This window comes from Dipodomys spectabilis, unplaced genomic scaffold (genome assembly GCF_019054845.1).
Source record: "Dipodomys spectabilis isolate Male_0828 unplaced genomic scaffold, ASM1905484v1 ptg000024l, whole genome shotgun sequence".
NCBI classification, from domain to species: domain Eukaryota; kingdom Metazoa; phylum Chordata; class Mammalia; order Rodentia; family Heteromyidae; genus Dipodomys; species Dipodomys spectabilis.
In genome coordinates, this window is record NW_024870701.1 from 31,708,418 (window position 1) to 31,722,210 (window position 13,793).

The following is a 13,793-nucleotide window of genomic DNA, read 5'->3' on the forward strand; positions in this document are numbered from 1 at the left end:
AAGAAGTGTGAAAGGCATAGTGGCAGGTTATAAGTCTGGTGAAACTGGGAAGGGCAGGTCAAGATGGATGCTGCCAACTAAGACTATTTGGGTTTTACTGTTCGATCAATGGTTGGCAACTTTGAATTGTGGAGGACCAGATACTGAGTGTTTCACGTTCTGCAGGCCAAGCAGTCAGTGTTTCAACTGCTCAACTTTGCTATTGTCTCACAAAAGTGATGGGGTTCTAATAAAACTTTATTTTCAAAAATAGGCAGTGTTTCTGCCCTATGAGCTAGAGTTGCCCTATGAGCTGTAGCTTGCTGGCTCCCACTAGATAATGAATAGTCTGTGGGTGGGAATGTACCAGTTAGATTTTTCTAACAGCCTAAAGCAGTGGCTGCAGGCAGAATATATCACCACATTTCCCATGTAGTTCTGCAAAGTATTGGTTTTGAAGTGCATTAATAGTTATTAGTGTAAAAAAGGAGGGATCTGTCATCAAATATAATTGGGAAATGGCTGGTAAAAAAAAACTACCTGAGTTTCTGTGATGCAGGACCTTCTCACAGAGGTTTTGTAATACATAATGGTGAATTATTGCTTTATTCTTGAGTCTGGCAGTGAAAATAATGATTCATACTAATTTTTCAGGCAACAAGGAGCTTCTTGTTAGTATATTACCTCCAATCTTAGTTATAATAAATGATTTCTTTAAAAAAGGATTATTTTTGTGACCAAACAGTTACATGATTTTTACTTTTTTCTGCTGTCACTATATACATTAAACCACGTTATGGTCTCAATGGCATAGAACGTTAATGAACATTTTTTTCTGACCATGTAATTCTAGATGTTAATCAGTTACAGTGTTATAAGCATTTAATTTTTAATCTGCATTTACCTTTTCCTAGTCCATGGATATTGGAGAGTTTTAGGTATATTGGTATGTTATTATAGTGTCTCTGTACAGAGATCCTGGATATATGGTAATAAGTGAGTTCAGTGCCTTCCATGCTTTGGGGAACCACTGTATGCAATATGATCAGGTTATTATTTAAATATACAAACAATTCTTTTTCTTTTTTTTAATGGTGTTTGAGATTGAATGTAGGGCCTTGTGATTGCTAGGAAGATGCATTATCACTTGGGCTACATGCGTCCAGCCCCTTTTTTGGTTTTGGTTATTTCCAGGGTAGAGTGTCATTGAATGTCCAGGCTGGTCTTGGCTGTGATCCTCCTACTTGTGCTTCCTCTGGTTCTGGGGATGACAGGTACTTGGCACTGCTCTCAGCTGCTGGTTGAGATGGAATCTTGAGAACTTTCTGCCCCAGCTGGCTTTAAACCATGAATTCCCAATTTTCTCCTCTTGAGTAGCTAGAATTACAAGCCTGAGGCACCACACTGTACCAACCAATTTTAAAAAATAGTATACACCCTTTATTGAAGATTTGGTATGTACTGTGTTATAATTTTTATAACAATTAGGGAAGTACTATTGTTATTCCTTTGTATTTGCTTTATATAAACACAATGAATTTGGGGTAGGTAAGTTATCTATAGTTCATTAATTAATGAAGAAAGAGGAGATTTTGATTTTTATTATTTTTGGCAAAACTGGATTTTGAACTCATGTTGACTTGGTTGGAAAACTAACAAGTCAGCCATACTTCCAATCCTGCTTTGGAAATGTAGTCTAGCAAATTTTTCTGCACAGGCTGGCCTCAAACCATGATCCTCTAGATCTCAGCCTCCTACCTAGCTTGGATTTCATATGTAAAGCTCTGGTTCCTGGCCATCTTCCCTCCCTTTTGACCCACATTCTCTCAGAGCTCACATTTGTTTCCATTGTGTTGTGATTGGTTCATGTCCAGAAGTTTATGAATTGAAGTTTTATATCCCACTTCATAGGGAAAAAAAGTGATTCCACTCCCTTCCCACCCTTTTTAAAATCTTGGGGTTTGAACTCAGGGCCCTAGTGCTTGTTACCTGGTGCTTTGTCACTTGAGCTATGCCTCCTTGCTTGATTTTTTTTTTTTTTTGAGATGAAGTCTAGTGGAACTTTTATGCTTGAGCTGGCATTGGACTATGATCCTTTAGATCTCAGCTTCTTGAGTAGGTAGAATTATGGTCTTGAGCTTGTTTCTTCTGCTTTGTTTGACTTTATTCCCTGTTTTTTCTAAACACAGCAGTCAACATAGAAGACCTCAAAAGGTATAGCCCCATTTACACCCAAGCAATCAGTCCTATAACACATATCAACCTAACAACCTCTAATCCAATTCAGTTTTCACGTTCTCTGCCTGGACATAGCATTGGCTGCAGGTTGAGTGCTAAGTGCTCGGAGCTGTCTTCTCTCCCAAGTATTGATACCAGTAGCAAGTCTCAGATTGTTTTCCTTGTACTTCTGACTGACCACCTACAAATGGGAGTCCCATAACCTCCTCTTCAGCTTCAGTTAACTTGCTGCAGTAGCTCTCAGAATTTAGGGAAACACTTCATTATTTGGATTATTACAACGGATGGGGGAAAGAGATGCAGAGGGCATGGTGTAGGGGAAGAGAAGTTGGTGTTTCAGGCCCTCCCTGGGTGTGCTGCTTTCTAAGAGCCTTCACATGTTTGCAGTCCAGAAGCTCTTCAAACACTTTTAGATTTCTATGGGGGCAGAATGCCATATGAAATAGGGATCTTACAATCTACAAATCTGCAATCACCAAAGAGCCAAAAGTGAAGCTGTGAATCAAGTGATAAATACCAGCTTTGAGTAAGAAAGCTGAGGGAGAGCACAGGGTCCTGAGTTCAAGCCCCGGTACTGGCACTGAAAAAAAATAAAGAACACTTGAAATTAACATGAAATTTATTGAATAGATATTAAAGAAACCAAAAACAAATAGCCAGAAACAATTTTATTTCCATTCCAGATTATTGATGCTCCTTATTAGCCAGTGCTTCAAAATCTGCTCATTGTAAAACATATTATTGCTTAATTTCATTGGAGCAGGTCACCTTAGTCTTTACAGAGAAAGAGTACTGTATTTGTAACATGGCTCTCTGTCCCTTCTTGGTTTAGAAGACACAGTGGTGGCACTCTCTGTGACAGGCATATTGAAGGTGTGGATTGTTACCTCTGAAATGAGTGGCATGCAGGTAAGACAAATGAGTCTTTTTTTTTTCCTTTTGTCGTCTTAGGTTTAAGTAATGATGTCTCCTTTCCTTTCTTTTCTTAAAGGCAAAGGCAAAGGAAAAACCTCTTCCATCTCAGTAGTTTTATAGACATTGTGTAAAGATCCCTAGTGTGCTGTCTGTATGAGTGAATTTGTGTTTTTATCTTGATTGGAGACATCGGGTCCATCAAGGATAGGAAAAAGCAAACAATACACAGGATACAAAGTAGAAGAACACAAAAGAGAGCAACTTTTCCACCACTGTTGTTTAAATGTTAAAAGATAGTCACTTAAGGGAGCAGAATAAAGCAAACCACTTACATTAAAGTAATTTTGTATCACTATAACCAAATGCCTCATATGAACAACTTAAAGGAGAAAGGATTTATTTTGACTCATGAATTGAGACTTCAGTCCATAGTTGTTGACTCCATCAATTATGGACTCTCCAGTGAGATAAAGTGTCGTGGTGGGCATGTGCAGTGAAAGAGGCTATTTGTTTCATGTCTGCTGGAAGCAGAGGCTGAGGGGACTACATATAACCTCAAAGTCAGACTCCTAGTGACATACTTTCTGTTCAAGAGCCCCACCTCCTGAAGTTTCCAGAGCCTTCCAAAATAGTGGCACCATCTACACTTGAGCCAGTAGGGAACATTTTATATTCAAACCACAATGTACAAAAGGTACAAAAACCATTTTTAGTCTGGTATCTCAGTTCTTTGGGCTAGAATTCTTTGTCATGTTTTAAAGGAAGGAAGATGATTTTCTGGTAATGCTCATTCTTTTCTGTGCTGCGTGGGACAGGTTAGGCATAGACTTTGGAAGAAACTAGGGGAGCTGATTGGTTTTTTCTTTTAACTAACACACATATAACCTCAGAAATTAGCCTCAGTGAAAAATTTTACCATTTGCCATTGCCACAGAGATAACACTCTGACATGAATCCAGAACTAAATCTCAGCTGAAGCAAAGGCATTTGTGCTCAACTGTTTTGATGTGTATTTTTGTTCTTTTTCTTCCTATGGCTCTTACTAGAGGAGCTGAAAGAATGAACGTGCAAATGTGCTTTTATTTCATGCTGGTGTCTTTATTATTGTGTAGTAGTTTTAACTGACAAACTATTCCTGAAAGTTTACAAATCTCCCTTTTCAGGACACTGAGCCAATATTTGAGGAAGAATCTAAACCAATTTATTGTCAGAATTGCCAAAGCATCTCTTTTTGTGCATTCACACAAAGGTCACTTTTGGTTGTGTGCTCCAAATATTGGAGGGTAAGTTGCCTGACTATATAAGTAAGTAGTTGTGCTTTTATCCTTCAAGATGTTCACTTATCAGACTTCCAAAAACAATCATAAGGATGTGCTTGGTACAAATACTTATGTCTAGCTTTGATATGTTTTGAAGAGTTGGGACTTAGCTGTATTTATTTGGGTTCATGGAATAATTTAGTTACTATATTTTATTGAGCTCAAGTTCTACTTTTTGTTACTGCTTTAGTTCTTTTGTACAATGTCAATACTGGTAGTAAAGATCTTCAAGCTGAACATTTTTTTGTAGGGTATTACTAATATCAATTGACATTTTATTTTCCTGGCTTCTTATTGTTGAGGAAGTCTTTTATGTCACTTAGGAGCTAGTTATTTAATCCTGTATAAAAATTGCACTGAAACTTCACATGGTGATGCAATAGATATATTTTATGGATCAGGACTTTAAGACGACTTAACTTAGCACCTCTGAGTTGCTTTAACTTCCATAGGTTTATAATTTGATTTGATAGTTAGTAGAGCTAGATTCAGGTCTCCATTATTTGTTCTTAGACTGTTTTAGGCTATTATTGTATGGCTAATACTACATACCAATTCATGCAGTAACAAATCATGCTAACTTCATCTAGGACTTCTTAATTTTAAGGCTTTTGCATGAACAATTTCATTTTTTTTCTTAAAAGAAAAATAAAAACTCTGGAATGAAGAATTCTCATTCCTCCTGGGCAAAAGTTCTAACAATTTAGAATATTCTTAAATTAAATATTGAAAGTGGTAGAAAAAACAATTCTGCTAGGAATTCTAAAACCTAGCATTTTTAGACTTATCTCTGTCATTTATTTGGCTTATGACATTTTGCAAGTGATGTAACCCTTATTTATAAAGTATAGTCTACAGATCACCTGTAGTGATTCTAAGGGCCAAATGAGGTAATGATTTTAGAGGTACTTTGTAAAGTTTGATATACCTTAAGTGTAATTAGCTTCAGTTGCTGGTGCAAGTATGGAAACTTTTCTTTTCCTTCCTTCCTTCCTCCCTCCTTCCCTCCTTCCCTCCCTCCCTCTTTCCCTCTCCCTCTCTCTCTCTCTCTTCTCCCTTCCCTTCCCTTCCCTCCCCTCCCCTCCCCTCCCCTTCCCTTTTTGTGGGGCTTGAAATCTGGGCCTGGATACCATCCTTCAGCTCTTCAGCCCAAGGCTAGTGCTCTACCATTTGAGCCACAGTGCCACTTCTGGTTTTCTGGTGGTTTATTGGAGATAAGAGTCTCATAGACTTTCCTGCTGGGGGTTAGCTTTGAACAATGATCCTCAGATCTCAGCCTCCTGAGTAGCTAGGATTACAGACATGAGCCATTGGTGCCTGGCTGGTGAAACATTTCTTTTTAAATGTAAATAGTATTAACTAGCCAGGTCCCACTGGCTTTTGCTTATAATCAGATTTCAGGAGGCTGAAATCTGAAAAGGCTTAAATTTGAGAATTACCCTTGGAAGCTAGCCTGGGCAGACAACCAAGATACTTTCATTTTCAACTAACCAGCAAAAGCCAAAAAGTGGTAGAACACCAGCTCTGAGCTTACAAGGCCAAGGGTTCAAACTCCAGTACATTCTAGAACCCCCTAAAAAAATGTTAACTAGTGGCATTGAATCTATTAAGTACCTTTCTTTTTTTTTTTTTTCTCGTTGGTTTTGGACAGGGGCCTGGGCCCTGTCCCTGAGCACCTTTTTCCTCAAGGCTAGTGCTCTACCATTTTGAACCACAGTGTGACTTTTGGTTTTCTGGTGGTTAATTGGAGATAAGAGTCTCATAGAAATTCCTGCTGGGGCTGAATTTGAACCATGATCCTCAGATCTCATCCTCCTGAATAGCTAGAATTATAGACATGAGCCACTAGCATCTGGCCAAGTACTGGGTTTTAATTCAGGGCCTTGGTGCTTTCTTGGGCTTGCTTGGCTGGTGCTCTGTCGTTTGAGCTGTATCTGCAGTCTAGCTTTTTAGTGATTAATTGGAGATAAACTCTCATAGACTTTTCTGCCTGGGCTGGCTTGAACCATGATCTTCTAGACCTCAGTCTTCTGAGTAACTCAGATTATAGGCACAAGCTACTGGTGTCCAGCATGCCTGAATTTGTTAAATTTATTTTCAGAATTTTATCAGTTAAAACATGGCTGTGTCATATAACACCATGGAATTCTTATTTCTTATAGGTATTTGATGCTGGAGACTATTCCCTGTTATGTTCAGGTCCTAGTGAAAATGGACAGACATGGACTGGAGGGGACTTTGTGTCAGCTGATAAAGTGATCATTTGGACTGAAAATGGGCAAAGCTATATTTACAAACTTCCTGCCAGGTATGCAATGGATCAGAAGTTAGTATTTTAATTAAAAAAAAAAAGGATTCAGAACGTCGGGTACAAATCTGAAGATGTGAAAATGTATGTGGTATAAAACTTAAGGCAAAACATTTCAGAGTGTCTTAAGGTAGATTTATATCCCAGTGTAATCTCAAAAAAAATGAGGTAGATTCTTATTTGAAGGGTACTGTTTTTATAACATTACTTTGTTTACTGCCAGTATTAATGAAAATCATTGTAAAACAAAACCCTTATCATCATATGGAATGCTGAGCTATGCCTTGCTGGTATTTTAAGTGGATTTTATTTTATTTTTTCATTTCAGTTGCCTTCCTGCTAGTGATTCGTTTCGTAGTGATGTGGGAAAAGCAGTTGAAAATTTAATTCCTCCAGTACAACATAGCCTCTTGGATAGAAAAGATAAAGAGGTAAAACTCTTCAGGTATCATTTATAATTGATAACTAAATTAATTGGTGACTTGTAGTTAATAATTTGAAAGATTCAGTATAATTCAAGGCACTTAGATGTCAAACATCTTGATTTGGTCAGTTATAAGCACATTTTAAATTTTGCTTGTTTTGAAATGTGCATTCATTTTCATAGTTCAAGTGATCTTACTGATTACATAATAGAAATGACTTTCTAATTAAATTCATACTGACAATGTAAATTTATTTTAAATAAGCAAGTATATTACTGTTTTTCAGGCTAAGGTATTGTACTTCAATAGTCTAGTATTCATGTATTTATACTCTGAATTTTAATGTTGAGAAAACTACCGTATTTCTGATTTCTCTGAAGTCAGAAATTTTGAGCAGAAAAAAATTATTTCAAAAGACCCTGATGAATATTTTTTGTTTCTAAGTAGTCCATAGCTAACATACCAGGTTAGGCTCAAATTGAATATGTAGCTGTGATGTTGTACTACAAGTTGAAAATTACACTCATGCTCCTCTAGTTGTACAAGCTTGATAGTATGATTCCATTGCTGTTCCAAGTTACTGACCAGGAGTGGCAAAAAATGTAGGGAATTTTTTCCTTTTATTATCTACATAGAGACTTTTCTTTTGCAAATGTCTATAAAATGGGTATTCAGGTAAATTTCCTTGTCATGACTAGTAACTAGGTTTTATAAAACAAAAATATGAATACCAATAGAGAAAGACTGTATAGTTTTTGTTTTCTTGGGTGCTTTTGTTATACTGTTGTTGACATGGATATGATATCCATATAATATAATGCCATAACATTAAATGAAAATAATGTTAAACAATCAGCAACCACTTTTTACAGTAGGGAGTGAAATAAAGTGTCTAACATTATTATTTTAAAAATGTTAATGTGTAAAATACATTGATTTTAAAATATAGCTAACGATATTTGAATAATTTTTTTGACAGTTGCTTATTTGTCCTCCTGTTACTCGGTTCTTCTATGGATGCAAGGAATATTTCCATAAGCTATTAATTCAAGGTGATTCTTCTGGAAGGTTAAATATTTGGAATATATCAGACACTGCTGATAAACAGGAAGGTGAAGAAGGTAATAGTAAATTATGTGCATTAATTTCTTAATACTCTTAACATCTGAAGTCCTAACCATTGAATAATTCATATGATCATATATTATTTTCTTCTAATAATTATATTTGATGAACATTGTCTTTGGTACATTATTGAACTAACCAATATTATTTTAATGTTTGAACTTTATTAAACATGTTTTTTATTTTCTTTTCAATACAAAATAAAACCTCTCCAGGGCTGAAAATGACAACTTCTATTAGTTTGCAAGAGGCATTTGATAACCTGAATCCTTGTCCTGCTGGAATTATAGATCAGCTAAGTGTGATTCCCAACAGTAATGAGCCTCTTAAAGTAACTGCAAGTGTGTACATCCCAGCACATGGCCGCCTTGTTTGTGGCCGCGAAGATGGAAGCATAATCATTGTTCCTGCCACACAGACGGCCATTGTACAGCTACTGCAGGGAGAACACATGCTTAGAAGAGGTATAGTGAAGATCTGTACCTCTCTTATGTGCTTTGAGAACTCTGTAACCCTGATATTGAAAATGTCTATATTCTGTTTTTAAGAATAAAATCAATCAAGATAGTTGTTAGTGTACTATGTATGTCATAGAGTTTAAGGTATAGATAATGAAATATTAAATGTATTTTCATAACAAATGCCGTATAATGACTAAACAAAGAAGTATTCAATTTTATCTCACAACATATATTAACAGCTTCATTGATTATTATTTCTGTTGATTAGTAAATAACTATTAACAGTATCGATACTCTTCTAGAACAATTCTGTCCAGTAGAAATCTAATATAAACCATGTAGGTAATTTTCTAGCAGCCTGTTTCATTTCATACAGTGAAGCAGGTGAAACTATAATACTATGTATAATGTATCACAGGTAACAAAGCTGTTTTTCTTTAGTTTTGTAATAGATATGGAAATTATTAGTGAAATATTAAACTTTTTTTTAAACTTACTTCTTTAAAATCTTGTGACTACTTGACATGAAATCAGGGTTAGTACCACAGTAGCTACTGCAACTGTCTTAGAAGATAAAATTGTGCCAAGCTCTGTCATCTTAGCTCCTCAGAACATTGAAATCTGAGGATACCAGTTCAAAGCCGGCCTGCGCAGACATATCTGAGTATGGCTTAATTGGTAGAGTACTAACTTTGAGGGAAAAAAGCTAAGCAAGAGTGTGAAGTTCTGGGTTTAAGCTCCATTACTAGCACAAAAAAAAATGGAGGTAAAATTGGAAGCTTCTTCTGTGGTATAGTTCTTCTGGCATTTCATGTTTACTTTTACTTGTTGAATCTTTGTAAGACTTTAATTTTCCCATTTTTAAATCCAAAACCTCATTCACAGGTTGGCCACCTCACAGAACACTTCGTGGTCATCGGAACAAAGTCACATGTTTGCTATATCCTCATCAGGTCTCAGCTCGCTATGATCAAAGATACCTGATATCTGGAGGTGTGGATTTTTCCGTCATAATTTGGGACATATTTTCTGGAGAAATGAAACATATCTTCTGTGTTCATGGTGGCGAGATTACTCAACTTCTAGTTCCACCTGAAAACTGTAGTGTAAGTTGATATCTACAAATGAACATTTCACTTGGATAACTAGAGAGGATTGTGTTGCCATCAGACATATAAATGTAATCTAGAGTAATTTACAGAAACTTTGAAAGGAGAATCAACAGCACTCTTTCCATGTTAGCATTAAGATGGTAACATTTAGACAAAGTCATGGTCTAAGGTAGAAGATGAGCATTTTTTCCCCTTAATATTAGCTCATAAATTACATATCATATTCCGAGAGCAGTTTAGAAAAAATATATGGAATGAAATGTTGAATTTTTAGTTTAAAATATTCCAAAGATAATCTAGTCTTTTGAGTTTTAGGTACATCTGGGCTAAATGACAATGAACATATACTTCCATAGGAGCTAAATGTAAATGTACTTAATAGAAGAGTTCATTTAAAAAAAGTTACTGTAACAAGGGAAAAGAAGTTCTAAAGCAGAGAAATGCTAATTGTTTCAAAAATTCCTTGTTAAAATGTACAGGCGGTCTCCTTTCATGTTATAGTTAAATTTTATTTTCCTAAAATATAAAGCCAAGAAAAAGAATTAAGCAAAATAATTCATTGTTTACTATGTTAAGTTGATGGTGGAGAAAAATAAATTTCTATCTGCTAGGCAGACTAGATGCCAAGTGGGAGATGAGCTATAAAGGGACTCTTTTCTAAATCTGAAGAGACTGAGACTATTATTACATCTTAACTACTGTTTGTGTGTTTCTTTGTTACCCTTTTTTTACTTCTTCAACTGAACTATTGTATTACATTTTTACCTAAAATCTTTTCAAATTCCTATCAATTAGCATTGGTTTAATGCCAGATTCACTGATTGTATATATTTTTATTGAACTATTTCTCTAGTTTTGTTAGTAGGCATTTGAATTGTTAAAAATATCTTGGCATATTCATAGATAATAAATACTACCCAACTAAAATGTCATGTATAGTGCCTAAATTGAATGGATTATACTTTTATCTTTGAGGTTTGTTAAAGGCATCTTGTTTAATATTGTTAATATTGTTTTCCAAAACAGTAATGGTCTTAAGAAAATTGCTTTGAAACTGAGTTTTGACCTACTGAATAATCTAGTTAGCTGATATTAAACTATTCACTTAATATATAACACATAATGTAAGTATTAAGTAGAGCTGATGATTTTTGTCATTGCAAATTGAGTTCATTGCTTTAAATGAGTGTTTTTGGCCTTATCTTATCACTCAGATATAATAGTTATACAATTTTAATTAGATTCAAATTTAAAGAAATAGTTCATTAAATTTAAATTATTAAATTAGATTTTCCACTTTAAATATTCCTATATTTAAATTTTTATTTTTTGTGATGTTTGATATTAACCATATGTACTAGAGAAAGACATTATCACTGAGTTAAAGTCTCTTAGAGGACTTTATGAAAACAGGTTTGCTAAAATTTTAACTGTCTTATTCAATTTTCTTCTGTATTTGGATTATTTATTAGTGTCTTAAAATATTTTATAGGCTGGGAATGTGGCGTAGTGGTAGAGTGCCTGCCTAGCATGCATGCAGCCCTGGGTTCAGTTCCTCAGTACCACGTAAACGGAAAGAGCTGGAAGTAGCCCTGTGGCTCAAGTGGTACAGTGCTAGCCTTGAGGAAAAGAAGCTCAGGGACAGTGCACAGACCCTGAGTTCAAGATCCAGGACTGGCAAAAAAATTAAAAATAATATATATACATGTATATATTATAAATATTTAATATTGTACAGTGTAAATTGCTAAAGGCATTGAAGTTCACTGGTAAGGATTTCCCATTTTCCCTTGTTTTGTAGCTCTGTGGTTCTCTTAAGATCTTTTCATCCTCCTGAGTTTTCCTATATTATACTGCAGAACTATAAACGTTAGTTAATTTTACTCAGACAATTAAGAAATTTAAGCCATATAGAGCACATAGAGATAGAAGGCTTTTTAGACTTGAATAGCTGTCCAAGGTAAATGAGTGAATTGCCAAAATCTGAACTCTAGGAGAGGAGGCCAAAAGACTGAGAGCTCTAGCTGCTTAGGGGCTGAGGCAAAGATGGAGAGAGGAAAGCCACTGTTTCTTTTCTTTTTTTTTAAATTTTCATTGTAAAGGTGATGTACAGAGAGATTACAGTTAACATAAGTCAGATATTGTACATTTTTTTGAACAGTGTCACCCCTTCCCTCATTTTCTCCCAGGATTTTTTTCCCAGCCCCATCGCCCCTGCACAACCTCCCCCCCACCCCCCCAGTTGTAGAGTTCATTTTCAACATAATGTCTAGTAAGTATCACTGTTGAACTAGTTCACCCTTTATCCCACTATTTCTGTGTTTCCCCTAAAAGGTACAGAAATAAAAAAAAAACAGTAGCAAAAGGGAAAAATAAGAAAAACCCCTACAAACACTAAAATAAAAAAAAAAATCTTCTATTTTTGGGAGTTCTGTTTGATAAGCATCATTATATATAATCATATGCACAGAACTATTGCTCCCTTGTGATCCTCTCCTAAGAATATCCTCCTCTGGTCTTACTGTGTGAATGTTTAGAATCCTGTTTAATTTATTATGTCCAAGTGTAATTTTTGTCTTTTATCATCCATTGGGTTTATTTGTAGATTTATAAGTACATGGGTCAAAAATGTGGTATATACACAATGGAATTATATGTTTTCTTCAGAAAGAATGACATTGCTCCATTTGTAAGGAATTGGAAAGGCTTGGCAAAAATTATATTAAGTGAAGTAAGCCAGACCCAAAGAAACATAGGCTGTATGTATGAAGCCAGTAGTTTCTATTGCTTCTAGTACTATAGCTGAAAAGTCCCTCCAGGTGTCTGTACACCCTCCCTCTCATCTACTTGCTAGATTAGTTTCCCTTCACCTGCTATTTGTTTTTTCCTGTATTATAAATTCGAGTATACTCTGTGTGCCAAATTAGAAACTTTTAAAACTAAACTATGGAAAAAATACTAAGAGAGGAAAGTAACTTCAAAATATCAGGATTGCAGTATAAAATATTTTCCTTCATAAAACAAATAGATGTGTGTGACAGGAATAAAAAGTCAGATATTAAAAAATAACACAAGATGACCCCTAGAAAATTTCCTACTTAAAGAATTGTAGCAGCTGGGTGCTGGTGGCTCACGCCTGTAATCCTAGCCACTGAGGAGGCTGAGATCTGAGGATTATGGTTCAAAGCCACTCTGGGCAGAAAAGTCCGTGAGACTCTTATCTCCAATTAACCACCAGAAAACTGGAAGTGGTGCTGTGGCTCAAGAGGTAGAACGCTTGCCTTGAGCTGAAGAGCGCAGAGATAGCGCCCAAGCCCAGAGTTCAAGCCCCATCACCGACAAAAAAAAAAGGAATTGTAGCAATATGTTTTTATGGAGCTTTCCACATTTTCTCAATTGATTTGGGGGTTCAGTAGGCTACAGTCTACAACTGTGTATGTTTGTGTAATGTGTATATTTATATGTACATATACATACATATAGATAATACAAGTATTTAAAATAAAGTAGAAGATAAAGTACCAAATTCATAGCCTGGTACCAAATATTTATTTAAAATTTATTTCCCTCATTTAAATAATGATTAAATTATCTGAGCTATTTTTCTCCTAGAATTGCTTGAAGCCAAAATTTTGGGAAATGTTTTAAAATGAATTATTTATTACTTATGTTTCTGCATGTGAACAGGTTTTAAATATGTCTTAAAATACATTAATATATAAATAGTGATTAGTTTTCATTTAGAATTGTGACATAATCTCCCCAAACATCCAGAAGGTGGCAGCATGGATTTGTGAGAGCAGAATGTCTAACCTAAACATTAGATTCCCAGCCCCTAGAAACAAATATGATGGTATAAAGGTAGTAAAAGTAGTATTTTTGTTGCTAGAGCTTACAGCTAGTAAGAGCAA

At 35.3% G+C, this 13,793-nt stretch overlaps 1 protein-coding gene across 2 annotated transcripts in view; it reads left to right on the forward strand.

Annotated features, from left to right (window-relative positions):
* Positions 1-13,793, forward strand: part of Wdr7 (WD repeat domain 7) — a 286,867-nt gene that overhangs the window by 19,362 nt on the left and 253,712 nt on the right. For both annotated transcript variants that reach the window (XM_042675086.1, XM_042675087.1), the window contains exons 6-12: positions 3,050-3,126; positions 4,296-4,415; positions 6,614-6,759; positions 7,088-7,190; positions 8,164-8,305; positions 8,525-8,773; positions 9,656-9,876. In XM_042675086.1, coding sequence (XP_042531020.1) covers positions 3,050-3,126; positions 4,296-4,415; positions 6,614-6,759; positions 7,088-7,190; positions 8,164-8,305; positions 8,525-8,773; positions 9,656-9,876 — 1,058 coding nt within the window. The remainder of the gene's footprint in view (positions 1-3,049; positions 3,127-4,295; positions 4,416-6,613; positions 6,760-7,087; positions 7,191-8,163; positions 8,306-8,524; positions 8,774-9,655; positions 9,877-13,793) is intronic.